The sequence below is a fragment of the Podarcis erhardii genome (genome assembly GCF_964252035.2).
Source record: "Podarcis erhardii genome assembly, chromosome: 3".
Classification (NCBI taxonomy): domain Eukaryota; kingdom Metazoa; phylum Chordata; class Lepidosauria; order Squamata; family Lacertidae; genus Podarcis; species Podarcis erhardii.
The window spans coordinates 39284908-39311300 of record NC_138507.1 but is presented as its reverse complement, the minus strand read 5'-3'; the positions used below and the strand labels follow the sequence as shown (position 1 = coordinate 39311300).

The 26393-nt window shown below is 42.6% G+C and overlaps 1 protein-coding gene across 4 annotated transcripts in view; it reads left to right on the top strand.

The window, feature by feature from the left end:
• Positions 1 to 26393, top strand: part of FILIP1 (filamin A interacting protein 1) — an 89363-nt gene that overhangs the window by 55609 nt on the left and 7361 nt on the right. For 3 of the 4 annotated variants that reach the window (XM_081856838.1, XM_081856837.1, XM_081856839.1), the window contains 4 exons: positions 397 to 570; positions 1812 to 1990; positions 20113 to 22918; positions 24357 to 24580. In XM_081856838.1, the coding sequence (XP_081712964.1) occupies positions 397 to 570; positions 1812 to 1990; positions 20113 to 22918; positions 24357 to 24563 (3366 nt within the window). In that variant the 3' untranslated portion in view covers positions 24564 to 24580. The remainder of the gene's footprint in view (positions 1 to 396; positions 571 to 1811; positions 1991 to 20112; positions 22919 to 24356; positions 24581 to 26393) is intronic. The other variant, XM_081856840.1, reaches the window with a different exon arrangement.

Sequence of the window (26393 nt, the reverse complement as noted above, 5' to 3'; positions counted from 1 at the left end):
GGAGCAAGAATGGGAGGGGTCTCAATGGGGTCCCCTGTGTAAACTGCTTAGAGGCTGCTGTCATTAAGCTTTATACAAATTGTTGAAATAAAATGAATGAATGAAAGGAGTGGGACCCTTCCCACACTAATGATCCTATTGGAAGTGGACATCCCTGCCCCATCACTGGAGGTCCCCACAGCAGCTGCCTTGGTTCCTAGAGGGCTCTCAGATGCCTGGCTACCACCCACAGGGCCTCGGATGAGGAATTCAGAACTGCCCCCAAAGTGCCCAGCTTATGCATGGACACCATTGGATACAGCCTATAGTACGTCAGCAGTCGAGAATGCTGCTATTTCATTGTTTTAGTAATTAAATAATAGTAGTAGTAATATTAATAATATTGTCAATTTGCAGGCTCGAGAAGACGTGATCCATATGCTGAAAACAGAGAAAATAAAGCCTGAAATTCTGGAGGCACACTATGGCTCTTCAGCTCCAGAGAATGTCCTCAGGATATTGCACAGGGATGCTAACCTTGCCCATGAGAAATCAACAGGGGAAGATGTCTATGAGAAGCCAATTTCAGAGGTAAGCACCTTTCAGATTACTTTAGGAACCTTGAGTCAGGATGTCCTTTTCATTTTGACTTGCATTTGCGATTTGCTTCACAAAATACCACGACTGAAGGCATGGGCACATCCCCAACCTTGAATGTCTCTGTTTTCCTCTCTTGCACAACATGTGGCAGTGGCAACACTTGCGTACGTAGATACCTAATCTGATCCTCTATAGTGATAGTGTGTTAGCACTCAACACATTGCATGTTTGCAACGTTTCCAAGAATTAAAAATCTAGAAAGCAGACTTTGAGGCTGTGATTGGAGAAACATATGCCTTTGAGTAAGAGAACACAGTGAGAATTACCTCTGAGGAAACATGCATGTTCTGAATGTGGAACCAAGAGCAACAGTGTGTTACCATTTGCAAATTCCACCGCAGCACAACACACCAGTGACCAAACCACTGTGATATCTGTATGTTATCCTGTGAAGTTGACTGTGTTTGCTCTCAAACAGGGATGGAGAACACCAAGCCCAGGAGCCAAATGTGGTCTGTTGGCCTTGAAAGCATAAGCCCCAGGGATACTGTAGGGTTTGGGGTGTGTGAATCACCCTGTGTTCCAAATCCCATTTAGTTATTCCACAGAAACTTCTAGACTTCTGATTAACTTGCTGACTCTATATAATGGATGACTATTATTACAGAATGGGTCTCTGTGATAGGCAGAGACGCCAAAGGAAGACTTCTTTCCCATTTTTTTTTTAAAAAAGAGAGGAGTAACTGTTAGCTGTCATTGAGAACATTGCTATAGTGATCATGAAGTATAAAAGGGCAATCACAACTAATCTTCTTAAACTGCTCTGTACAGTTTAATTCTGAAGAGATTTAAGAGTGAGCCTTTAAACCTCACTGAGAATCTTCCCTTCCTTCACACTGAAATCTCTCTTCTCCTTCCAATGAAATCTGAAATAGTGAGCCAAATAATCAGTCCCTTCCTTCAATCTAAGCTCTCATCAAAATCAAAATGTCAGTAGCTCCTTGCTGAAGCAACTTGGTATTGTTACAATTTTAACTGTCGTCCTCCTCTACATTTCATCTGTCATGGGCAAAGCTAATGGGAATCAGTGGTGTTTATTACTAGTGACTGCTTATAGGCAATGAAAGAGGCCATGCCACGTTTACAGTAATGCAACATCCTTGTTCAGCAGATGTACCAATGTCAGCCAACAATGTAGTTAACACAGTCCATTTTATATTTCAACCAACCAGCTGGACAGACTGGAAGAGAAGCAGAAGGAAACATACCGGCGCATGCTCGAGCAGCTCCTCCTGGCAGAGAAATGCCATCGGCGCACAGTTTACGAGCTGGAAAATGAGAAGCATAAACATACAGATTACATGAATAAGAGCGATGACTTTACCAATCTCTTGGAGCAGGAGCGTGAAAGGTGAGCATTAAGAGACAGCCTGTTAAATAAACTCTGCATTTCAGGGATTATTTTGATGAGAAACAACGGGTTTTTCAAAGACATTTTTCAGCAGAACTGCTGAATTCCAGATATCAGAGATATTGTAGAGGGGGGAATTAACATTTTTAATCCTAGCCTCCCATATACTGTTTCTCACCACTTATTGAACTTTTCTGCTCAACCAAAACCTATTGTCAGCTCTCTTGTACTGTTGAATCTGTATTACAGATATGGGAATAATTCGTTCAAGGCTGCAGAGCTAGTCCAAGACTTTAAAAAAATAAAATTTAAAAAATTGGGAACAAATATACAGTCAATTACAGTTCCTCTCTGTTGCTGTCACACAAACCCTATGTCCAGCTGTATTAGTAGTAATAAAATAAAACATTAATTCAACCACTGCCCATTTAAGAAGTGTACCAGTTTCCTGTGGGTCTGGGGTGATCTATATGTATGTTCTTTCTTTGTTTCAAATGACATAAAAGTGGACCACATAGTCCAACACTTTTTCACGTCTGAGGCAGAGTGGCAAATGGCACCCCTACTTATTCAATAGTTTCCACAGCCAGCCAAATTATTTTGGCACCCAAGAAAAGAAAATCCCACATATGCCTCTTCCCCACCCCCCTGACAATAAAACTACAATAATAAATTAAAGAACTAACAACTGGGTGCCCTTTCATGATACCCAAAATCAGATGCCTGAAGCAGCTGCCTCACTTAGGACCGGCCCTACACACATTTTTATATAATGAATCCAAGCCTTACTGATTTGCTCTGTGATTTCAGTGTGAATGTTTCAACATGCAAAGATACTCTTGGAGAAATAGTTTGGATTGGTATGTGCTAAATCATGATCTGGACATATGTTTAGTCATTGAAAAAAATAGTTCAGGATGCACACTGGAAACATCAAGTAATGTCAATTTCAATATATAAAGAGCAGCAATCTGAATAATTCCTTCCAGTAGCACCTTAAAGACCAACTGAGTTAGTTCTAGGTATGAGCTTTCGTGTGCATGCACACTTCTTCAGATACACTGAAACAGGAGTCACCGGACCTTTCTATATAGTGAGAAGGTGGGGAGGGGTATTACTCAGAAGGGTGGTGGGAATGGGTGATTGGCAGATAGCTGCAATGAGCCTGTTGACGACTCTTAACGACTGCAATAGGTCTAACAGGAAAAAGCAAGGGGTGAGAAGGTGAAAAATGGCTTTGTCATGTATAATGAGATAAGAATCCAATGTCTTTGTTCAAACCAGGTCTCTCCATAGTTTTAAGTTTGGTGATAAGTTGCAATTCAGCAGCTTCTCTTTCCAGTCTACTTCTGAAATTCCTTTGTAATAGAACAGCTACTTTGAGATCTTGTATAGAATGTCCTGGGAGATTGAAGTGTTCTCCTACTGGTTTTTCTGTCTTGTGGTTCCTGATGTCGGATTTATGTCCGTTTATTCTTTGGCGTAAGGTCTGGCCTGTTTGTCCAATATAGAGAGCTGAAGGACACTGTTGGCATTTTATGGCATACACAATGTTAGACGATGAGCAATTAAATAGTCCCGAGATGGTATGTGTGATGTTGTTGGGGCCAGTAATGGTGTTGTCCGGGTGTATGTGGCAGCAAAGTTGGCATCTGGGTTTATTGCAGGCTCTGGTGCCAGTGTCCGTGTTAAGTCTGGTTATAGTATTATTGTGGGTTAGGAGTTGTTTAAGATTGGGGGGCTGTCTGGAGGCAATGAAAGGTCTTCCTCCCAGAGCTTGAGAAAGAGAACTGTCATTGTCCAGGAGAGGTTGTAGATCTCTGATGATGCGTTGTACTGTTTTAACTTGGGAGCTGTATGTGATGACTAGAGGTGTTCTGTTATTTTCTTTTTTGGGTCTGTCTTGCAGCAAGTTCTCTCTGGGTATCAGTCTGGCTCTGTTGATCTGTTGTCTAACTTCATCTGCTGGGTATTTTAGTTCTAAAAAGCAAACCTTTTTAGAACTAAAATACCCAGCAGATGAAGTTAGACAACAGATCAACAGAGCCAGACTGATACCCAGAGAGAACTTGCTGCAAGACAGACCCAAAAAAGAAAATAACAGAACACCTCTAGTCATCACATACAGCTCCCAAGTTAAAACAGTACAACGCATCATCAGAGATCTACAACCTCTCCTGGACAATGACAGTTCTCTTTCTCAAGCTCTGGGAGGAAGACCTTTCATTGCCTCCAGACAGCCCCCCAATCTTAAACAACTCCTAACCCACAATAATACTATAACCAGACTTAACACGGACACTGGCACCAGAGCCTGCAATAAACCCAGATGCCAACTTTGCTGCCACATACACCCGGACAACACCATTACTGGCCCCAACAACATCACACATACCATCTCGGGACTATTTAATTGCTCATCGTCTAACATTGTGTATGCCATAAAATGCCAACAGTGTCCTTCAGCTCTCTATATTGGACAAACAGGCCAGACCTTACGCCAAAGAATAAACGGACATAAATCCGACATCAGGAACCACAAGACAGAAAAACCAGTAGGAGAACACTTCAATCTCCCAGGACATTCTATACAAGATCTCAAAGTAGCTGTTCTATTACAAAGGAATTTCAGAAGTAGACTGGAAAGAGAAGCTGCTGAATTGCAACTTATCACCAAACTTAAAACTATGGAGAGACCTGGTTTGAACAAAGACATTGGATTCTTATCTCATTATACATGACAAAGCCATTTTTCACCTTCTCACCCCTTGCTTTTTCCTGTTAGACCTATTGCAGTCGTTAAGAGTCGTCAACAGGCTCATTGCAGCTATCTGCCAATCACCCATTCCCACCACCCTTCTGAGTAATACCCCTCCCCACCTTCTCACTATATAGAAAGGTCCGGTGACTCCTGTTTCAGTGTATCTGAAGAAGTGTGCATGCACACGAAAGCTCATACCTAGAACTAACTCAGTTGGTCTTTAAGGTGCTACTGGAAGGAATTTTTTTATTTTGTTTTGACCATGGCAGACCAACACGGCTACCTATCTGTAATCTGAATAATCTCTAGGATAACCAGTAAAAGAAACTGACTGGTTTATCTTAGTTTATCTGCTGTTTTGGTAGTGGTGATGGTACTCCATAGGGAATATATAACCCAATAGACTTATATCAGTTTTATAGCACAGTCAGTCATGGTTTCACCGAAAGAATGCTGAGAATTGTATTGCGATGAACTACTGAACATTTTATGGGGCATCTTCATGACATCATGAGAAAAACATCCTTCTCCTATGTTTTCCCTGTTTAGTTTCTATTCCCCATCCATAGCTCAGAAGATTTTACTTTTTTGAAGACAATAGGACAGCTGCACACTTTCCCCAGGCATAGATGACCAATCAGACAGCTGTCCACATGTTTGGGCTGGTTATAGCCTGTATAAGATGTTCTAGCGATTCTCTCCTCTGAGGTCTGTCTCTCCTCTCTGGGAATCATCTCTATTGCTTTTATCTCTCCCAATTCCAAATAGCAGTGCTTTTATATCAGTTTCCATTAGAGTTTCCCTGATGGGAGGCTACTTAGCTTGAACTACCACGGCTTTCTCTAATTGCTTTGCAGTGGCACCAAGATTATGGGTCAGGGACAAAGCAAAAACAGACACATAATTCCAAAGTACGTGCAGAGTTCAAGTGGAACTAAGCTAGAAAGTGTTTCTCTGTGTTCACACATTCAATGTTTGATTTTGATTTTTTCATAGTCTCTTACAGATGGACTGTCCTGATTGGTTAAAGCAAATCACTGAAAATACAGGCAACTGATAAAATATATGACATCAGTTTTCCTGTGTAAACTACAATTCCCATAATTCTTCAAGGGAAGTCATGTGCTTTAAATGTGCAGGGCCAGTGAGGATGTGATGGCTAGGGAGGAACAAATACACAATGCTCACTCTCCAGGCTCGCAGTTGTGAGAGAATGTCCCCAAAGGGCCTGAAAGTGGAAACACTGGCTTTCAGTTCTTGGAGCCACTGTTTCAGAGGCCTTGGAAAACAAAATCAATGGAGCAACACTCTTCCTTATATTTCCCTGTATACAAACTGCTGGAGTTATTTAGCCTAGCATAAACAGTTAGCTTTTACATAAGGCTTCTTTGTAGGTTAAACCGCTGATAGTGATTGGATGTTTGAATTTTCTTAGCTCATTGTCCTCAAAGTTCTCTTCTCCAGTTGAAACAGCAGGGCCCAGATATAGAGAAACTCTGATTAATTTATCCCAATACAGAAGTGTACACACACACACATATATATAGTGATACCTCAGGTTACATACGCTTCAGGTTACATACGCTTCAGGTTACAGACTCTGCTAACCTGGAAATAGTACCTCAGGTTAAGAACTTTGCTTCAGGATGAGAACAGAAATAGGGCTCCAGCAGTGCGGCAGCAGCAGGAGGCCCCATTAGCTAAAGTGGTGCTTCAGGTTAAGAACAGTTTCAGGTTAAGTACGGACCTCCGGAACGAATTAAGTACTTAACCCGAGGTACCACTGTATACATATATACACACAATGTTATCCTGCATCAGTGCTAGCATCACAAATATGGTCTTTGTTAATGCTCCTGGTTCCACCCCCTCTGAAAATGCACGGCTATAATTGTAGATATACGCAAGGGATCCTCGGACCCCCAGATCTCCCTCCTATGAAAACTTTCACTCTTCTAATGACATTTTCTGCTCTCCATCCCAGCACCCCCAGCAAAGAAAGAACTGGCCAGTTTCTCAGTAGCCTGTGATAATACATTCCTCTCTGCTTCAGTCATCCTGGCACTGAGATGCTCCTTGGCTGCTCTTCTGGTGATGTAATGCTGGGACCGCATCACCTGCAAAGGAAACTGATCTGCATCTAATAAAGAGCGCAGGCCTCTTGAATCAGAAACGGGAGCACTGATGTTAGCGGATTTCAAACATCTCTCTCGTACCCCCCACACCCCCTTTGTGCTTTTGTTATTCAGGTTTCCTTCTCTTCCCTTTCCCATGAGAAGCCAGCCCCAAGCCTTTCTTCCCAAAATGTTTTGATTCTGCTCCACTTTATTTCATATACATGAGATGCAGAGCGACTGTGGAGGTCTAAATTCAGAGAAAGGCCTTCTCCTATGATGGGCTTAAAATCTGCAGACTTCTCTCTCTGGGTTTGTGTGTTAAACAGAACGGTTGCTTTAAAAAAATTACAGCAACAGAGAAAGAAAAGGCTACACTAGTGTCATTTTGCTGTCGACTAGTTGAAGCTTTGTCAGAGCATGTAGGCCGAGATTTAAACCGCTGCTTAGACCCACGCAAGTGTGTTAACCCAGGAATAGAGACAGATTGTGTGTTAGCCCAGATAGAGGTGGGTGTCAACTCCCATCAGCCCCAGCCAGCGCGGCCAACAGTAGCTGACCCTGATGTTGTAGCACAAGCTGCTTTTGAAAGCTTGGTTCCACATTGGCAGTGCCTGGAGAGGGGTAGCTCCCCATACAAACAGCTCCCCACACCCCATTGCCGGACTCATGTTGCTTCTTGACAGAAGGGCATTTTTTATAGGATTGTTTCATACAGCTAGAGAAATGCCATCCTGTGTGGGCTGAAGGCTTCCTTCCAGGCCACTGGAGTTGAGCTCTCTCCTCCTTTTCTGGGGAGGGTTCTGCAGCAGTTCCTCCCTAACACTTGTCTTTCACACTCACCACCTTGCAGCCCCTTTTTGGAGGCTTCCACCTTGGCTTCCACCCCCTCCTCTGTTGCAGGAACCACACACCTGGCCTGTGAGTCAAACCAATTGGATTTACTTTAGAGAAACCTAAAGTGGGGCAAAATTCACCTTCACATAATATACTTGCCCCTTTCTGTTGCCCCCTTTCTTTCTAGTGCCTCCACTGCTGTTTAAAAGCATTGCTGGGAGGCAATAGAGGCAGACGGTGCTGCTCTTCAAGAAAAACAAGTATAGAGTCCCCTTGGGCCCAAAAAGCTAATTTTATGGTTCTTTGTAATCTGATCATAATTGGTAATTTCTAATAGCAATACCCTTATAACAATATTTGAAGACCAAAAGCCAGAAGGTTGTTTCTTATATTAGGCCTACTCAGAGTAAACCCATTGGCTTTAATGGATGTGACTAACGGGTCCATTTATTTCCGTGGTCTACTCTGAGTACAACCTAGTAATTAGGATACAATCCAGAATTTTCATCTCATACAACATGATGGATTATATGTAAACATAAAACCTGTCACTTTAATTGTGCAAAGTGGTGTTTTTTTAATGTTCAGATACATTTTCTGAAGGTTTCAAACATTCATTAGTTTTTCTCCCTTGATTCTAAAGCTATGATCCTGAGCAGGGGTGGTGGGTGAGGGTGAGCAGGACAGCACTATTGGGAATTTATAGCATTGCAGTTATTACTCTTCTCACTGTACAGTGATTAAAATCTGCAAGAACAAAAGAGCAGGCGAATCAGTGTAATACTCTGAGAGTTCTGGCATAACAAATCCTCTTTCATAACTGCTGCATATCACTGTTATATCTACAACACTGATATATATATTTCTACTTTTCTCAGGGATACCGTTGATATGTTGAATTTCTTGAATTAAAAGACAATAATTTAAATGAAAGGGATGATCTTGGAAAAGACACCCACTAATTTCATTCAAATGTTTTCTAATTTCCATAATGAATATTTAGAAACTGGTAAATGAAAGGAAAACAACAACTCCTGATCCAGTTGTTCTTACTTCCAGCTGATCTTTAAGACAGCAGTTTATAGACGCTACTAAAGACTGGATGGAAATGGTTTTGAGCTTCTGTATGGGTTGAACAGCTTTTAAGATAGAGGAGGGATAACTAGATAATTGCAGCCACATGATAACTAGACAGGGAGAAAGGAAGATGTCAAGACACCGCCTCAAAATAGTTTTGCAGGAGGGGACCACAGCTCAGCAGGATAGCACATTCTTTGCATAAAGAATTCCCAGTTGCCAGGTTCAGCACCAGGCATCTCCAGATAAAAGGATAAAGTGATGGGAAATACTCCCATCTAAGAACTTGGAGAGCTGCTGCCAGTCAGAGAATACAATATTAGTCTAGGTGGACAAATAGTCTGATTTGGTATAAGTCAGCTTCTTGTGTAGTGAGAATTATGGCCTGCCTGATCTCATGCTGAAAATAAAATCTATTGAGCTTCCTTTGGGTTATAAATTACAGCCAATTCATCTAATATTGTGAATGTTGTGAACACTTCTCTAGTGGAGAGTGAGTTGATGGCTTTAACAGGAGCTGAGAGTAGCCCAAGGATATTGCACTACAAGTTCCATTGGCCTCAGTACGACTTACCGGTACTTCTGAGTAAACATGCCTAAGATTGCCTGGTAAGAGTGTGATGTATGATTTTGCAAAATAAGTATAAAAAGGAAATGGATTTAGGCAGTTTCAGAACACCACAATTATTTCTCTGTGTGTTTAGCATAAGGATTGATTTAGTGCCAAGTAACATAAAAGCGCATGCAATGTGGCTGACATTTGAAAAGGTAAAACAGCTTTGATTTTATCTAGAACCAGACAGATCATACAGCTTACAAAATAAATTAATACATTGGTCGGGTTCTGTCATATTATGATTTGCAACTAACAGGGGCGGCTGTGGATATTGCAGGGGGCTAAACTAGATGACCCTCACACTGGTGGAGGATCAGGGGTCCGAGGGGAAGCGCACCGCCCCCAGTGGTACGATCCCGGTGGGGTGCCATCACGGCTGCCCCCCCGCGTTGGGCGCCACTCCCCTGCAGGTGGCACACCACACCCCAGGACGTGTGCCACACCCATGTGGGTGGCATGCCACGCCCCCGGGACATGCACCACACACCCCGGGACACGTGCCAGCCACGCCCCCATCTGCTCTCCACCCCACCCCCCGCTGGAGCATGAAGCTCCGCCACTGGACCCTCAGAGTCCCTTCCAATTCTACAATTCTATGAAATGTCTGTGCCATAAGCTATAGTTTATGGTTTGCTGTTTTTAAAACTGAAGTTTTGAGTCAGGCATGTGACTGACAGTGCAGTTCACTACACAGAAGTAAGCCCAACTGGGTTCAGTGTGAGGTATTCTCAGGTAACTGTGTAGAGTTTGGTATTGCAACCTATGCTTTCAAAGAGAACGGCACTGTATCATTCAAGCAAATGGAAGCCTTGCATTGATGGAGGAAGAGGAATGGGACAGGATCAACCCCCCCCCCCCCCGGGCTTTCCACACCACCATCTGGTCATATGCTTTGAGAAAAGCCTGAATTCTCCTCAGTCAAACAGAAATGCTTTTAAATAAAAAGTGTCTAAGGTCATTATGTTTAGTTCATGAATCATACTCCATAAAAGGCAATAAATGCATAACAGGGAGATATAGAACAATTCACGGCGTGATTTAAAGAAGAAGAAAAAGCAGCGCCTCAGCCCATCAATTCAGAGGGAGAAAAAAGCCTCAAGAGAATAATATAATGTTTTATAACATCTGCCTGGAATGACCTGTTTTAAATAAAAGCACGGCTGGTGACTACGGCCAGTTGTTCAGCTTAAGTTTACTAAGTGAGGGGTTTTTAGGGAATATGATGTAAGTAATATAAAATGTATAGCGCAGAATCAGCACAGCTTGCAATCCTCTTCCCTCTTCCAGCATTCTTTTTTCAGGGATATGTTTTATTTCTCTTTATTGAATACTTTCCCAAGAGGCACAACATGAGTAATGCAATATATTTATATTAAAAACAGCCAGCTTTCCTTTTTCCCATGATTAAAAAAAACCACCCTTCCCTCCACCAAATGGGTTCTAGGAACTCATTAACATACATTAAGCACTGCACAGGTGGAAATCTGCAGGTTTGCATAGAAATATGATCATTATCTAGAAGCCTCACCTCTGAGCATACAGTAACCTGGAGCGGCATTAAGATACGGCTTCTTTAAGGATGGCGATTCCTTGTTTGCAGTGCACTTTTCATGGCAGCAAGTAAACGGGAATCCTGGGGAATAGTTGTTTGTTCTTTTGCAACAAGCATCTGGCTTTGTTTGTAGAGGATTTAAGCAATGTAGCCAAGGAATCTAGGAGTTCTGTGGGTGTTACCTTTACTACATTGCATGAGTTCCATTGCATGAGATAAGAAGCATGAAAAGAGAAGCCAAAGCAGGGTTTAATTGATGCAAAAGCACAGTCCTGAAATCTATGTTTAAAAAGGGGCTGAATCCTGGAATATAAGCAGCCTGGTTGCAAGAAGAAGCTACTGCTTGTAAGTATGGAACCCAAAACTGGTGGCCGTCATCTCCTCATTTAATTAATGCAGACCATAAGGCACAATGCAGCATATGGCATATATGATAGCAAGGTAGTTTTATGGAGAGGGTGGATCTAAAACACCTGGCTTCAGTCAAACACAGTTGAAAAGATCTTATCAAGATCACAGCCACACCATACATTTGAAGTACTCGGATGCTACTTCAACAGCCATGGTTTCCCTCAAAGAATCATGGGAACTGTAGTTGGTTAAGGGTGCTGAGAGTTAGCAGAACTTGGAATTACAAAACCACTTTTTAGCGCTCAGTCGGAGCAAACAGCAATCTTCCAGACTGACATTTGCTCTAATTTAGCATTGAAGAATGGGTTTTCCCTGGGAAAGGAGTGGGTCAAGAGCAAAACTGCTTGGACTCACTCCTTCTAGTCATGGGACAAGTGGAAGTGGGGACAAGCCCTAAGTGTTGCAGTAGTAAGTCCTTGGGGTTTGGCCAACCAAGTCTGAGCATTTGAGCAGCATGAAATACAGCTTAGGTGGATAAATAGGTGTTTGGTTGCTACTGATCTAGTTCCTAATTATTTAATTATTGTTTATACAGTAATTCGTGATTTGTTTTTACTACTGCAATCTGCTTAGCGTTCTCACAGGAAGGTAGGGGGAAAATAAAGAATCAAATCTGTCAAGAAAAATACCTCTGGCAGAAATTAAACAGATGAAAACTGATAACTCACTCAGTAGAGCACAAGACTCTTGATCTCGAGGTCGTGGGTTCGAGTCCCATGTTGGGCAAAAGATTCCTGCATTGCAGGGAGTTGGACTAGATGACCCTTGGGGTCCCTTCCAACTCTACCATTCTATGATTCTGTGAAGTTTTTGCTAGCATGAAGATGCATTGATGGGGGGAAGCGCTGACCTGATTCATCTTCTAAATTGCAGCTGTTAAAAATAATTTAATTTCAGATGATGCTACCAAACTTCCAGAAAGGTAGCACACCCACCTTCTGCCTAGCTTGGGGAAAATGCATATCACCATGTCTTTCTTCACTGGTCATGTGAATGTACACTAAATGACATTTAATTCAATGACAGTGCAACCCAGATTTAGCTGTTGTAGGATGACCCCCTGGAGACTCATAAAGTGGCTGATTCTATATAAATCAGGACTTGTTTGTAGAGTGATGCTGTTAGTCCAACAGCAATCTCATACCCTCAAGCATTATGTCACAGCTGTCTCTTAAATACACAATTGTAGACTGGATTTTCAGTGTTGTTTTTTAAAATTGCAACCCAGTTTTTTTCCTGAGTTACAAGCAGACTTTGGGCATGTAAATTCCAAAGATAGTTAACCTGGTGTCTCTTTAGGAGATGTATAGCAACTATAATAAACAGTCTGTAGAAGAGAGCATACCCTTCCTGTAATTTTTAGGTGGAGGGGGTCATTTCAGCTTCCATTGTCCTTTGTGCTGCATTTAGGATGGGAATCCATAATAGATAAATAATGGTTTTACTTTACTTTCATGCTGTGTGATTTCAGCTCCTTAGGCTGATTCTGAAAGGATTGCAATTGCAGCTTGAACACATGTTTGAATGGAACTGGCTGGAGTTCAATTAGTTTGGAAGAGGGGGAGATTTTGGGGGGGGATGAGAATACACTTCTATTGTACCTACCTTCCCCCCTACTTCCCCCCAAGCCTTTCTCTAGCCACTGTTTTCCTTTGCTTTCTGAAGTAGTGAGGCTCCACCCCCCCCTCACTGCCCAAAGTTAAATCTGCACAATAATGAACCATATAAGGGAGGGATGACATCATCAGTGAGTGGTCCCAAGCTGTTTTGCACAACATTCACCTTTCATTGTTCTGATGACATGGCTGGAATGTGATGGCTAATTCCCTGTAGAGCAGGGGCTAAGCAGGGCCTGCAGACTAGCAAACTCTTGCAAAGAGAGGCAGGGAGGGGGAATCGAAAGTGCTCCTCATTAGGAGAAGGTAAGAAAACCACACTCTGCTGTTTTGTTTTGTTTCCAAAATGTTGCTTCTTGTGTATGCACATTTTTCAGTAATTGCGCTAATGGATTTGCTTGGCAAGAAGACTCTGCGAAGAGCCTGTTGCATGTAACAGGGAAGTACAGACATGTGCTTCGTTACAGCGGCAAATTAACTGCAGCTTTTAAAACTAGAACAGCTCGGATCTCCCTGTTGACTGACTTGGGGAGGGAAAGCTCTACCTTGCATCAAAACATAGCCTGGCTTTCAAGGTATGGCATGTTCTGACCTTGTAAATAGAGAGATGCTATGAAACTGAATCTTTCCTTGGAGTTACTTTGTGGTTCGGTTTTCATTTCATTGTGCAGAAGACAATTCACAAGTTCTTAAGGGAAGGATAACCTAGACCAAATACACCCTTGACAGAGCTTTAAATCTTTTGCTTCACATTGGCATAGATCTTTTTTTGCTGAACTCTGTACTGATAATTTCTTATTATGTAACCAAGACATTGAATTGCTTGGTCCTATAAGCATTCTGTGTTGTGAGTACTCTTTAGGTTGTAATCCTGTGCTTACTTACCTCGGAGTAGGACCCACTGAGCTCAGTGGGTCTTACTTCCGAGTAGGCTTGTGCTGTTAATGTGATTGCTACAAAACAGTGTGTTGGGAAAGCCTTCAGGGCATTTGAAACAAGTGAGATATCCCACGGCTCTAAAACAGGGGGAATTTGTCTTGCACTGTATTCAACAAAAGCAGTTGGTGTTCATGCTGGATTAATCTTTAACTACTTTGTAAAATGATTTTCTAGTTCCAGTGAACTGGAATTGTTTATTTCTTTGGCATAATTTTTAATAGGGCAAATCCCAAGGCATGTTCTGAAAGCACGTGGTGGCAGCCACCTTAAAAAGGTCAATAGCCTGGATCGGAGTCCAGCTTGGAACCTCATTATTGCATCTTGAGTTTATTAATGGAAGAAAGGTGACATATAAGTAAAGGTAAAGGGTCCCCTGACCGTTAAGTCCAGTCGCGGAAGACTCTGGGGTTGCAGCGCTCATCTCGCCTTACCGGCCGAGGGAGCCGGTGTTTGTCCACAGACAGCTTCCGGGTCATGTGGCCAGCATGACTAGGCCCCTTCTGGCGAATCAGAGCAGCACACGGAAATGGCGTTTACCTTCCCACCGGAGTGGTACCTATTTATCTGCTTGCACTTTGACGTGCTTTTGAACTCCTAGGTGGGCAGGAGCTGGGACCAAACAACAGGAGCTCATCCCATCACGGGGACCTTCCAATCAGCAAGCCCTAGGCTCTGTGGTTTAGACCTTCCAATCAGCAAGCCCTAGGCTCTGTGGTTTAGACTTTAACAAACAAGGTTATTTTCAATGCTACCTTCTTTATCTGACCAGTCAAAAAAACCTGAGTGGTGAATTGGGCAGATCATGCCTGCTTACCCAGCGTGTGTGTGTGTGTGTGTGTGTGTGTGTGTGTGTGTGTGTGTGTATAGACACACATGCACACATGCACACACACACGTGATAGTGGTAGCATGTCCTGCGTCACAGGATGTCACATAAGCCATCTTAATCTTTACAGCAACTACATAAATTAGGGCAATATGATTATTTCCATGTTATAGATTACTGGGGGCTCAGGTTGAGGGCTAGCCTAAAACAGCATGCCTTAGCCTTGTTTTTGGGCTACAACTTCCATCAGCCCCAGCTAGAATAGCCAATGGCCAGAGAGGATGGCAGCTGAAGTTCATCGCTATCTGGAGGGCCACAGGTTTCCCACCATTGCCATTTCTCATACTTATGTGCATTTCATTTACTTGCAGTGCAGTCTCAAACATGTCTCCTCAAAGGTCTCATGCATGTTAGAATATGCATTTGTCTTTGTATGGATGCAGTCTATCCACACCAGGCTGCTTTTAGTTGGATGCTCAGCTCTGTCCACATTATGGTACAGATAGTCATGCAAACATCTTATTTAAAGCGTGACGATGGCTGGATCGGAGCACCTGAGTTCCCCCCTACATATGGTGTCGGAAATAAACTTGTGCACATAGTCATGTGTGCAGGTCATGCAAGCCCTTGTTTTCTTGTGGAGCCCTCATCCCAGATTGTGGTTTTTCAGGGAATCCATACTATCCTTGCGTGGGGAGAAGAAATGTACACCTTTGTAAAAACACAATGTGGGCCAGAACCTTTTCATAGATTATAAGCATATGAGCAAGGATTGTGAATTCCTATTTACGGTCAGCTGCTTAAAAGCTCTTGAAGTAATAGATGATGTTGATGATGCACAACTACTAAATATGATAGCTTTTGCACAGAAACAAGAGGCGACTAGGACACAACCAGAGTTTGTTGTGCATTTCACAATAAGCTGTTGAAATATATTTACATTCAGCAAGACAGCTCTTAAGAGCAAATGCTGGATAGCTCCCTGAGGAAGTTTACTAAGTTTAAGGCTGGCTGAGGTGAGGGCCATCATGTTTTTCTTAAATGGAGAGCTCTTCCATATGGGACAAGGTGAGGGCTGCATTATCACTCTGAAAGTTGTTGGAGGCTGTATCCAGTAGTGAGCGAGCTAGATCCACCACAACCCCTCACAACAGATTCCCAAGAGGAAACTACTCAGTGTTAATCTTTCATTTTCTCTATTGACTTTTTGGGAAAAGAAAAGAGAGAGAGAAGTTTTTAAAATTAATTAATTAATTATTTGATAAGACTGCTCTTCAATAGAACTGCCTTGTCTGGGCAAAGAAAAAGCCAAAAAACCCCTCTGTAATCCCAACAGAAGAATGCAAATAATGCCAAACCACAGCTGTATTGCAAGCTGTGCCACATTGCTATTCAGTGCCTCCATCTTCAAAATCCAACTGCAGCCCCCAAACTTGCAGGCATTCAGTTGCAAAAATGCATGGATGGCTTTTTGCATATCTGCAGGGAAATCCAATCTCTCTTTGCAAAGACACTTTCCCCTCTGCTTTCATCTCCTTGTAGCAGATAATTGCAGAGGAAAGAGCTGCAATTGTACACTTTTCACAACATCAGAGCCCTTTCTCCTCTCAGCTGTTCATTGGGGAGCAGCTGTTGCTTAGGAGGGGACCCAGAGGGTGGGTGCTTGTGCAGCTAGGAGTTCCTTACTTCGTTGTAAGAAAATACATACAGTCCAGAAGTAGATTATTTTGGGTTTTGCACACTTATCCTCCATGAAAGTGCTTTCCATGTCTGAAAATTCATAGTAACCTGAATTGTTTTGTGTAATCCTTAATAAGGGGACCGGCTGAACAGTTTCCTCAGTGATTCTTTAGGCAATAGTTTTACACATGCTTTAGATATGTGTCAATTATTATTATTTTTAAATCCATGACTGCTTGGTTTGTAGGTTGTAAAAGCAGAGTTATAAAAACATCTTATTACTTTCTGGAAATTTCTTTAAATATTTCTGGTAAGAGGAAACATGAAAATATTATGTGAACTTGAACTTTAAATAGCTTTATAGAGAAGTATGTGCTTCTACTCTAAAGAGTAGTAAAGTTGGCTGTTTAAGGAGAAAACTTCATTGAATCTGGAATGTTCTAAAGCCTGCAGTGACTTACCCACTGATGACAGTTAATACAAGCAGAACAGTAATAATAGCACTGATGCTGTTCTCTTCCTGCAATAATATAGGTTTATACTAGTGAAAATATTGCTCTGTGTTTGGATTCTCCTTTTCAGAACCCTTATTCTTGACCAACTCAAAGCATGGTAAAAGGAACTCAGATCACTTGAGAAATATCGATCTATAGTTCATTTCAGAGAAGCGATAAACTCTGGGCTAATCTGGAAATTTCTGAATATTCCAAATTAAGTGTGACTCTTTTGGTTTTTTATATTCTTCTAATTAAATGACAAGGTCTGGCTAGTTGAGACTTTGAGCTTGAGGTAACCTCAGAGCGTTAAAATTCCAGAAGCAAGAAACACTTTGTTCAAGCCAGGCTTACAAATATTTTAGTCTGAATCACTAGTTGCTAGTAGGGTGGTGTTTGTCACTGGCCTTCTGAACACTGAGCATCCCTGGTGGTTCTTGAGAAAGGTTGCGTTCAGCGTGGGGCAGGTGTGATGGCAGGAGTGCCAGATTTGCTTCACCACTGAGTTGCACCGCACTCTCTCTGTCTCAGGAACTAGCAGTGATGCTCAGTGTTTGGAAGGCAAGTGAGCAACGCTACACTCCCTGCCCCACACCACTAACTGGTGCTGATCTCAGCTTAATACCTTCAGTGAAGGAGAGCACTCTACCTCCCTAGACAGTCTTTGCCACTGTCACAAGGTCACAATGTGACCATGGCACAAATAACTGGCCTATGTGGATTTGATACACTGACTTCTACTTTAAGCTATGCTCTCAGCCATTGAACAGTATCAGCAAGCCAGTGCAACATTATCCTGGGCCAGAGATGCCTGATGTGCCGATGCTGCATGTGAAATTGAAGACATCCTCCATGAATTTGCCTAACCCTCTTAAAACCCCATTTAAGGTTGTTACTAATGGCACTTATTCTGCTTATTCAAAATAATGATGTGCTTCCTGAACCTACTGCCAATCAACCCCATAGCATGTCTCTTGAGTCTCGGGTAGGAGAACAGATTGTGACAAACTACCTCAGGGAAGATGGGAGCACGGCAAGGTGACCGAGTCTGTTTTTTAACCTCGGTGACTCCCTGTCTATTAACAACTGAGAATTCAGAAATTCTCAATATGTGGTAGCATATAATATAAATATGCAGCAAGAACTATCAATATTGGGGTTCCCGTGACAGTTTACTGGGCATAAATTAAAGCTGGGGCACAATGGAAACGAAAACTATATTTTTATGAACAAACACTCAGTGGAAGATAAAGCTTGATAGTTTCACTATTAATGGCACAGTACTTGTTTTCTGTCAGAAACACTGTTTCAGGTTTAAAGAAGATTTTTTTAAAAAAAAATTCCCATCAAGAGAGCTGCTTCTATGAAATCTATTTCATCCCAGAATGGCTATCTGCTTTTACTCTTCCTGTAAAACACCTCTAGCCCCTTTGTAAGCCCCTCCCCCTCCCCCTGAGAAAATTAATCAGGTTTATCCTTCCTGATAAACCCCTATGCACTACAAGCTGCTTCCGGTGCCATGCCCTTTTCTGCTGGTTAAACTGTCAAATTATCCCTTTACCATCCTTACTCTCTCCTGATAGGCCATTTCTCCTCCCTGCCATGATTGCCTAAGGGTCACCAGGAGGGATAACCCAAGGGTTTGTCAGCTGCACAAGCATCCTCTAAATGTGTTCTTCCTAGTTCAGGGATGGGGAAAGTCCATGAGATGGCCCTTCAGATGATGTTGGACTCAGGCTCCCATCAGCCCCAGCCTACATGACCAGTAGTAGTGACAGATAATGGGAGTTGTAGTCCAGCAACCCCTGGGAGCCACAGGTTCCCATTCCTGTTCTAATCATGCATACTTTTATAAATCTTTGTGATGTTCCCTCTTAGCACACACTCTCTGAAGCTCCATGTTCTTGAGTCTTTCCAAGGAAACTGTTCCAAGCTTTTGATGATTGTAGTTGCTTTTCTGTGCCTTTTCCAGCTCTACGGCATTCTGTTTGGGTAACCAGAATTGCACACAGTATTCTAAATCTGGGCACAGATTTGTATAATGGGATTATACTTTCTCTGTTTCTTACAGCTGGGGGGCAGGGGGCGGGATGAGCTAAGCCTCTGTCCACTGTTCCTACTATGCTCATCAATGTGGAAAGAACATTTGGGGACTGAAATTCATTCTGTTGTAGTGAGCAAATAGGACTTATGGTTCTAGATGAAGTTTGGGCAAATGGCATATTATAATTTTTTTATATTTGAATTATACACTGCAATAGTAAGAGTGAGATAATAATTTGTATTCTTTGGGTTTGAAGTTACTGATCCACGTTAGTGTCTGAACTGGAACTAAGCCAGAGTTTTCACTTATATATACACACAACTCCCTGCTAATGAACATGAACTCTAACCAAACCCAGTTTTTTGTGGTTTAAGCCTTGGCTTTCAATACATAGAAGACCAGGCATCAGATGTGTAGTCATGTAATCATTGCTACAAGATGTCTCTAAAGAGGCAGAGAGACATAAAAAATGTTTCAACTTTACAGGGATGGAAAAGGGTAAATTTAAACCTTTGGTCTGATCCATAAGAGATCTTATGTTCTAATGTTACCCAAGCATTGGATAACATTAGAACAGAAGAGGATCCTGGTTGGACTAGACCAACGACTTATATATAGTACTGGTAGATGCCATCTACTGTATAGGGAAGGTAGTACATGTTTCAATGACAGTATGTACATTAGTTGAGAAATTTTCTGGTGAAAAAAATTGGGTGGCTGGGGAAAGAGAGGATTAAAAGGAGAATTTCCTTCCTGCCCTTTCTTGTTAAAAGTTGTGCAACAATATGCACAACAGCTCCCAAGGAATGTACTTTTAAAAGAACCCTTAATGTACTCACCCCTTAAAGGAATAGCATGCTGCACATTTTGGCAAATTTGGGTGTACTCATATGTACAAGCACCTAGAGAAGGGATGGGGAACTTGTAGGGATGGGGAACCTGTAGCCATCCAATTGTTGCTTGACTCCAACTCCCATCATCCCTGGCCATTGGTCATGCTGCCTGGTGCTGATGGGAGTTGGAATCCAGCAACATTTGAAGCCCTACATGTACCCCCCCCCTTGCTTAGAGATATGCATAGTTTAGGTAGTAGGAAATATTATTGTGTTCTTTTAAAAAGAAGCTTATAACACTGTTTGTTTTCCCCTTCCTCAGATTAAAGAAGCTTCTTGAACAGGAAAAGATCTACCAAGCCCGAAAGGAAAAAGAGCATGCAAAAAGGCTCAACAAGCTAAGAGAAGAATTGGTCAAACTCAAGTCATTTGCACTCATGCTTGTGGATGAAAGACAGATGCACATTGAACAACTGGATCAGCAAACCCAGAAAATACAAGATCTAACTCAAAAACTAAGGGAAGAAGAAGAGAAACTTAAGATTCTGGGTACTAAAGGAAAAGAGGATGGGCAGAAGCTAATGAAGCTAGAGGCAGAACTTGAACACAAGACATCCTCCTTTTCCCAAGAGCATGAGGAGATGACTGCCAAACTGGCTAGCCAAGAGTCGCACAATAAACAGCTCAGGCTGAAACTGGCTGGTTTAACCCGGAGAATTGAGGAGCTGGAAGAAACCAACAAAAACCTTCAGAAGACTGAAGAAGAGCTTCGGGAACTGAGAGACAAAATAGCCAAAGGGGAATGCGGGAATTCCAGCTTGATGGCTGAGGTGGAAAACCTCCGCAAGCGGGTGCTTGAGATGGAAGGCAAAGATGAGGAGATCACAAAGACTGAATCTCAGTGTAAGGAGCTTAAAAAGAAACTACAAGAAGAGGAGCATCACAGCAAAGAACTGAGGCTTGAGGTGGAGAAACTGCAGAAGAGAATGTCTGAACTGGAAAGGTTGGAGGAGGCTTTCAACAAAAGCAAATCCGAATGCACTCACCTGCGTTTGAACCTGGAGAAAGAAAAGAACTTAACCAAAGACTTGATCAATGAGTTGGAAGTGGTGAAGACGCGAGTGAAGGATCTTGAGTCTTCAGAGAGTAAGTTGGAGAAAGCTGAATTAAACTTGAAAGATGACCTGACAAAGCTGAAGTCTTTTACTGTCATGCTGGTTGATGAGAGAAAGAACATGGTGGATAAGATAAAGCAGGAAGAGAGAAAAGTTGAAAGCTTGAATAAGAACTTCAAGGTGGAGCAAGGCAAAGTTATGGAAGTGACTGAGAAACTAATAGATGAGAGCAAAAAATTGTTGAAGTTGAAATCTGAAATGGAGGAAAAAGTGTCCAGCTTGACAAAGGAAAGGGATGAGTTAATTGGCAAGCTGAAGAGCGAGGAAGAAAAGTCCGCTGAGCTGAACTGCAAAGTGGATCTGCTGAAGAAAAGGATTGATGGCATAGAGGAGGTAGAAAGGGAAATAGCCAGAGGCCGCGTTAAAAAAGGGACTGGGCTTTCTGTACAAGAGGACAACAAAATTAAAGAGCTAACAGTTGAAATTGAAAGACTGAAGAAGCGTCTCAAGCAACTGGAAGTTGTTGAAGGAGACTTGATGAAGACGGAGGATGAATATGATCAGCTGGAGCAAAAATTTAGGACTGAGCAGGATAAAGCTAACTGTCTTTCTCAGCAGCTGGAAGAAATGAAGCTCCAGATTGCAAAAAACAAAGCAATAGAGAAGGGAGAGGCAGTGACTCAGGAGGCAGAGCTGAGGCAAAGGTTTCGTCTGGAAGAGGCGAAAAGCAGAGACTTGAAAGCCGAAGTGCAGGCTCTCAAAGAGAAAATTCATGAGCTGATGAACAAAGAAGACCAGCTTTCTCAGCTCCAAGTGGATTACTCAGTCCTTCAGCAAAGGTTTCTGGAAGAAGAAAACAAGAACAAAGCCATGGGCCAGGAGGTGCTTAATCTGACGAAAGAGCTTGAGTTGTCTAAACGCTACAGCCGTGCCCTGAGACCCAGTATGAATGGAAGAAGGATGGTAGATGTGCCTGTTACATCCACCGGAGTACAAACTGATGCAGTAAACAGCGAGACAGCAGAAGAGGAGACACCAGCTGTGTTCATAAGGAAATCCTTCCAGGAGGAGAACCACATTATGAGCAATCTTCGACAGGTTGGGCTTAAAAAGCCCAGCGAGAGGTCATCTGTGCTTGACAGATATCCTCCTGCAGCAAATGACCTTACCATGAGAAAATCCTGGATCCCATGGATGAAAAAAAGAGAAAATGGCTCTCAGGTGACTCCAGAAAAAGGAGCCAGAATACAAACCAGTCCAGAGCGTCCTGGGGAGGTTGTCCTTTCTCCGAAGCAAGGGCAGCCTCTCCACATTCGGGTAACTCCAGATCACGAGAACAGCACAGCTACTCTGGAGATTACTAGTCCAACATCTGAAGATTTCTTCTCCAGCACCACCGTTATCCCAACCTTGGGGAATCAGAAACCACGGATTACCATCATTCCCTCTCCTAACGTCATGTCCCAGAAAGGAAAAGGAGGTGAGAGCCCAACGGGCCCAGAGCGAGCCATGTCTCCAGTCACTATAACTACTTTCTCCAGAGAGAAATCTTCAGAGAGCCCAAAGTCTCCATTCATGGAAAGACCCATATCACCAATTCAGATAATGACAGTGTCTACCTCGGCAGCACCTGCAGACATTACCATGTCTCCAGAATCGCAGGACATGACCATGGGGAGGGCTGTGTTTAGAGTGACGCCAGAAAAACAAACCGTCCCAACTCCCGTCCGAAAGTACAATGCCAACACGAACATTATAACGACCGAGGACAACAAAATTCACATCCACTTAGGGTCTCAGTTTAAACGCTCGCCTGGCACTTCTCAAGAAGGAGCAAGCCCTGTGATAACGGTCAGGCCTATGAATGTAGCAGCAGAGAAGGAGGTGATGACTGGGACTGTCCTCCGTTCCCCCAGGAATAACATATCCTCAAGGCCTGGAGCAAGCAAAGTGACAAGTACCATCACTATAACTCCAGTTACTACGTCATCCACACGAGGAACACAATCCATGGTAAGCAATAGGGAATCTTGTGGAATATGTTTGCATGCAATATGGTAGGGGGAAACATGATTTTTGAGAGTTGGGCTTGGATCTGAGAGATCTGGGCTCATCCTCAACTTGGCTTAGGAATTTTGTGGCCTGACTCAAGATGAAATGGAAAACCACAGTTTTTTTACGAATGGCTGCAGCAAATCTTGACGTCACTCTCCTCCTTCCCCTCCTCTTTTTCATGCCAGAGGAGAGATTAGAAGTACCTTTGTTGAGTGTTTTGGGCAGGGTTGGAGAATCTTTCTCCTCCCTAAGGGCCAAATTCCCTTTGGGAAAACTCATGGGGGCCCAAGCTCTCAAAGAATGGGGTGGGGAAAGGGATGTCTTAGGGCAGGCATCCCCAAACTCGGCCCTCCAGCTGTTTTGGGACTACAATTCCCATCATCCCTGACCACTGATCCTGTTAGCTAGGGATGATGGTAGCTGTAGTCCCAAAACAGCTGGAGGGCTGAATTTGGGGATACCTGTCTTAGGGGAAGCACTGTGGGGCTATATAAAAAGAACTGATGGGCCAGAGATTTCCTATGCTTGCTTTTTAGGCCATAGCACTTAGCATATATCCCTTTAAAACTCTTAATCTTCACACACCCACACACACCCTGTTGCCTATTCTGAGACTCCTTGGGAAACATCTGGGAGAGGAGGAGCCATAGAAAGGGTGGACGGCAGGGACCTTCAGTCCTGGCAACTGCTCTGTAGGGGCAAGTGTTGCTGAGTTTCCTTGAATAAAGAGTTAACACTCTGGCAACTTACTCTGCTTCTTCATGCTGACTCCATCTGACTCCAGCCCTGACAGTGGGTGGTGAGTCCATGTGTTTCTTCCTGTCCTTCGAGCACTGAAATACTAGGAGGAGTGTAAAAAGACTGGGGCAAATTTTTACTTTATATGAAAGAAAACTGTAAACAGTTGAAAACGCTTGTAGGTTTGAGTTGAAATGTTTGGTAATGAGAAATTAAGGAGCTGATTTACATATAAGAAGGTGATTGCTAAAAGATTGATATAGGGTAAAAAAGTGGATATAGGTATGCGAAGAAATTGGTAATGGTGTGTGGAAGTCTGTCAGAGGGAGGGAAGGGAGTTGATGCTTTATTTAAGCAATGCTTTAAGTTATGGATTTTTTATTATTATTTGTAATGAAATATAGAAAACTTAATAAAACTTATATAAATAGATAATAAAAATAAACTTAATAAAAATTTTTTTTATATATATATATATATATATATATATATATATATATATATATATATAAAAAAAATAAAGATACTAGGAGGATTACTGTTCTCTCCTTTTCCTCACAGAAGGCATCTCAGATGACACCCGGGGCACAAACAGGAAACTTGAACAAAATCTGTCTTTATTCCACTGCTTTTTTTTTTTTTCTTCCTTGTCTTGCAGACGGGACAGGATGGGTTATCCCAGAGACCTACACCCACCCGAATCCCTGTATCTAAAGGTATGAAAGCCGGGAAGCCAGTAGTGACAGCCCCAGGATCAGGAAATCAGACCAAATTCGAGCCTCGAGCCGAGACTCAGTCTATGAAAATAGAACTGAAGAAGTCTTCAGCCAGTAGCTCTGCCTCCCTTGGTGGGGGGAAGGGCTGAGGGCAGTGGCTAAGGGGGTATGTTCTGCAGGTTTTACTGCTACCATGGAAATAAGCCCCCTGTCCTGTTTAGTTGTTAGTGTTTGCACATACTAATTAAGTCTGCTGAAGCTGTCACTTCTACTAATGCATGCATGTTTTACCTATTGAATGTAATAATCCCCTCTTCCTTTCCTCTCTGCTGAGTAAAAAAAGAACCCCCCCCTTTTTTTAAAAATGGTCTAGTTCAGCAAGTTCTAAAATGGGGCTGCTGTTGCGATTTACCTCTTTCAAGCAGCTGACCTTGTCCCCCTTATTTTGCTGCGCATGATCATTTTAGTCAGTAGTTTGCCAGTAAAGTTGAGCACTTTACTGTTGCTCCTTTTCAAAGCCACATCTGTCTAGTTCGAACTGTTCTGAGATAGCAACAGGCAACATACAAATGCCTCATTTAAATACAACAGGTATCATTCCTGCAGTGCAGGAGGGGTTAGGAGTGTATTCTAGGTGTAGATCATTAGGGTTTTTGATCTTGCAGATCTTTTTATTCCCAAACTCAGGTTGGGCCTAACTGAAGGCTCAACAAAATCAATTAAATCATTTTTGTTCATGCCAATGACCAATGGTTAAAATCTGCAGCAAGTGAACAACCTTATATTTATGCCTTCTACCTTTTGATCTGGGATGGTCCTAATGTCAGCATGTTGGCAGGGGCGAGAGAGAGGTCCTGCTGGCAGACTTTACTTAGAGAGAGAGATGATATCTAAAACAATGAATAGGTTTGAGCCTCAAGATCACACCTGTATTTCTCTTGTCAACACCTGGACTTAGGGACATCTGGCCAAACTGTGTGTCTTCTGCCTGCATTGGAGTGCTTTGCTTTTATTTCTGAAAGCATGCTTTGAGAGTGGAATTTCATGTGAATATGGCTGGCTGCCATTATAACTGTGTTTGTCTATTAGAACCCCAACTGTTTATGAGCATTTCTGTTGAAGGAAGTAAACAGCTACAACCAAAACCTTCAACCTCTGGCAGAGGTGACGTGACATGCAAAATCTTCTGCCAAGCTGCACTTTTCCCTTTCTTTTCTTCCTTTTTGTTTTGTAATGATCTAGTTGAATGACCGGCGGAAATTCAGCAACAAATTCCTCAATGGCTCCATTCTGGAGGAAAGGGCGAAAGTATGCACAGTACCAAAAAGGACCTCTGTGCAACCAGTGACAATAAAAAAGATGAAGTGCTTAAAGCAGAGTGAATGGATTTGTCCATTAGGAGACGAAACTGAACTGCAGAGAGATTGTGTAGTTTAAAAGTAGTCTGAGGTAGAAGTCTATAAAAGGAAGACTGCCATCAATGGCTGTAAGTAAAATATGAATGCAGGAATGAATTGTAGGTCAAATCGTGTCATTAACTATACCTTGAGCTGCTAAGGGCCACAAGTATTGATTTTTTAAAACAACAGCAACTCTAGTGCAAGGACAGTGCAAGGCTCTCCTCTCCAGATGTTGGTGAACTCCCCATTCCCCAACCAACATGGGGAATAGGCCAAGGTTATGGCAGTTGTAGTCTGACAACATCTGGAAGGCTACAGGTCCCTCATCCCTACCTAGTGGAACAGAATTTTCTCCTTCTTCACTAGTGTGTTTATGGGCTGCAGTGTTTTGCTGGCATTTCAGATTCCAGGTGGGCAGCTGGATTAGTTTGTTGCAGCCCCGAGGCACCTTTATCCGTGGCGGACGCTTTCATGGGGCCAGGCAGGCACTACTTCATCAAATTGTGCTCTGACCTACAAAAAGCTTATGCTACAATAAATGTTTGGGGCTTTTTTTTTTTTGGTCTTTGAGGTGCCACA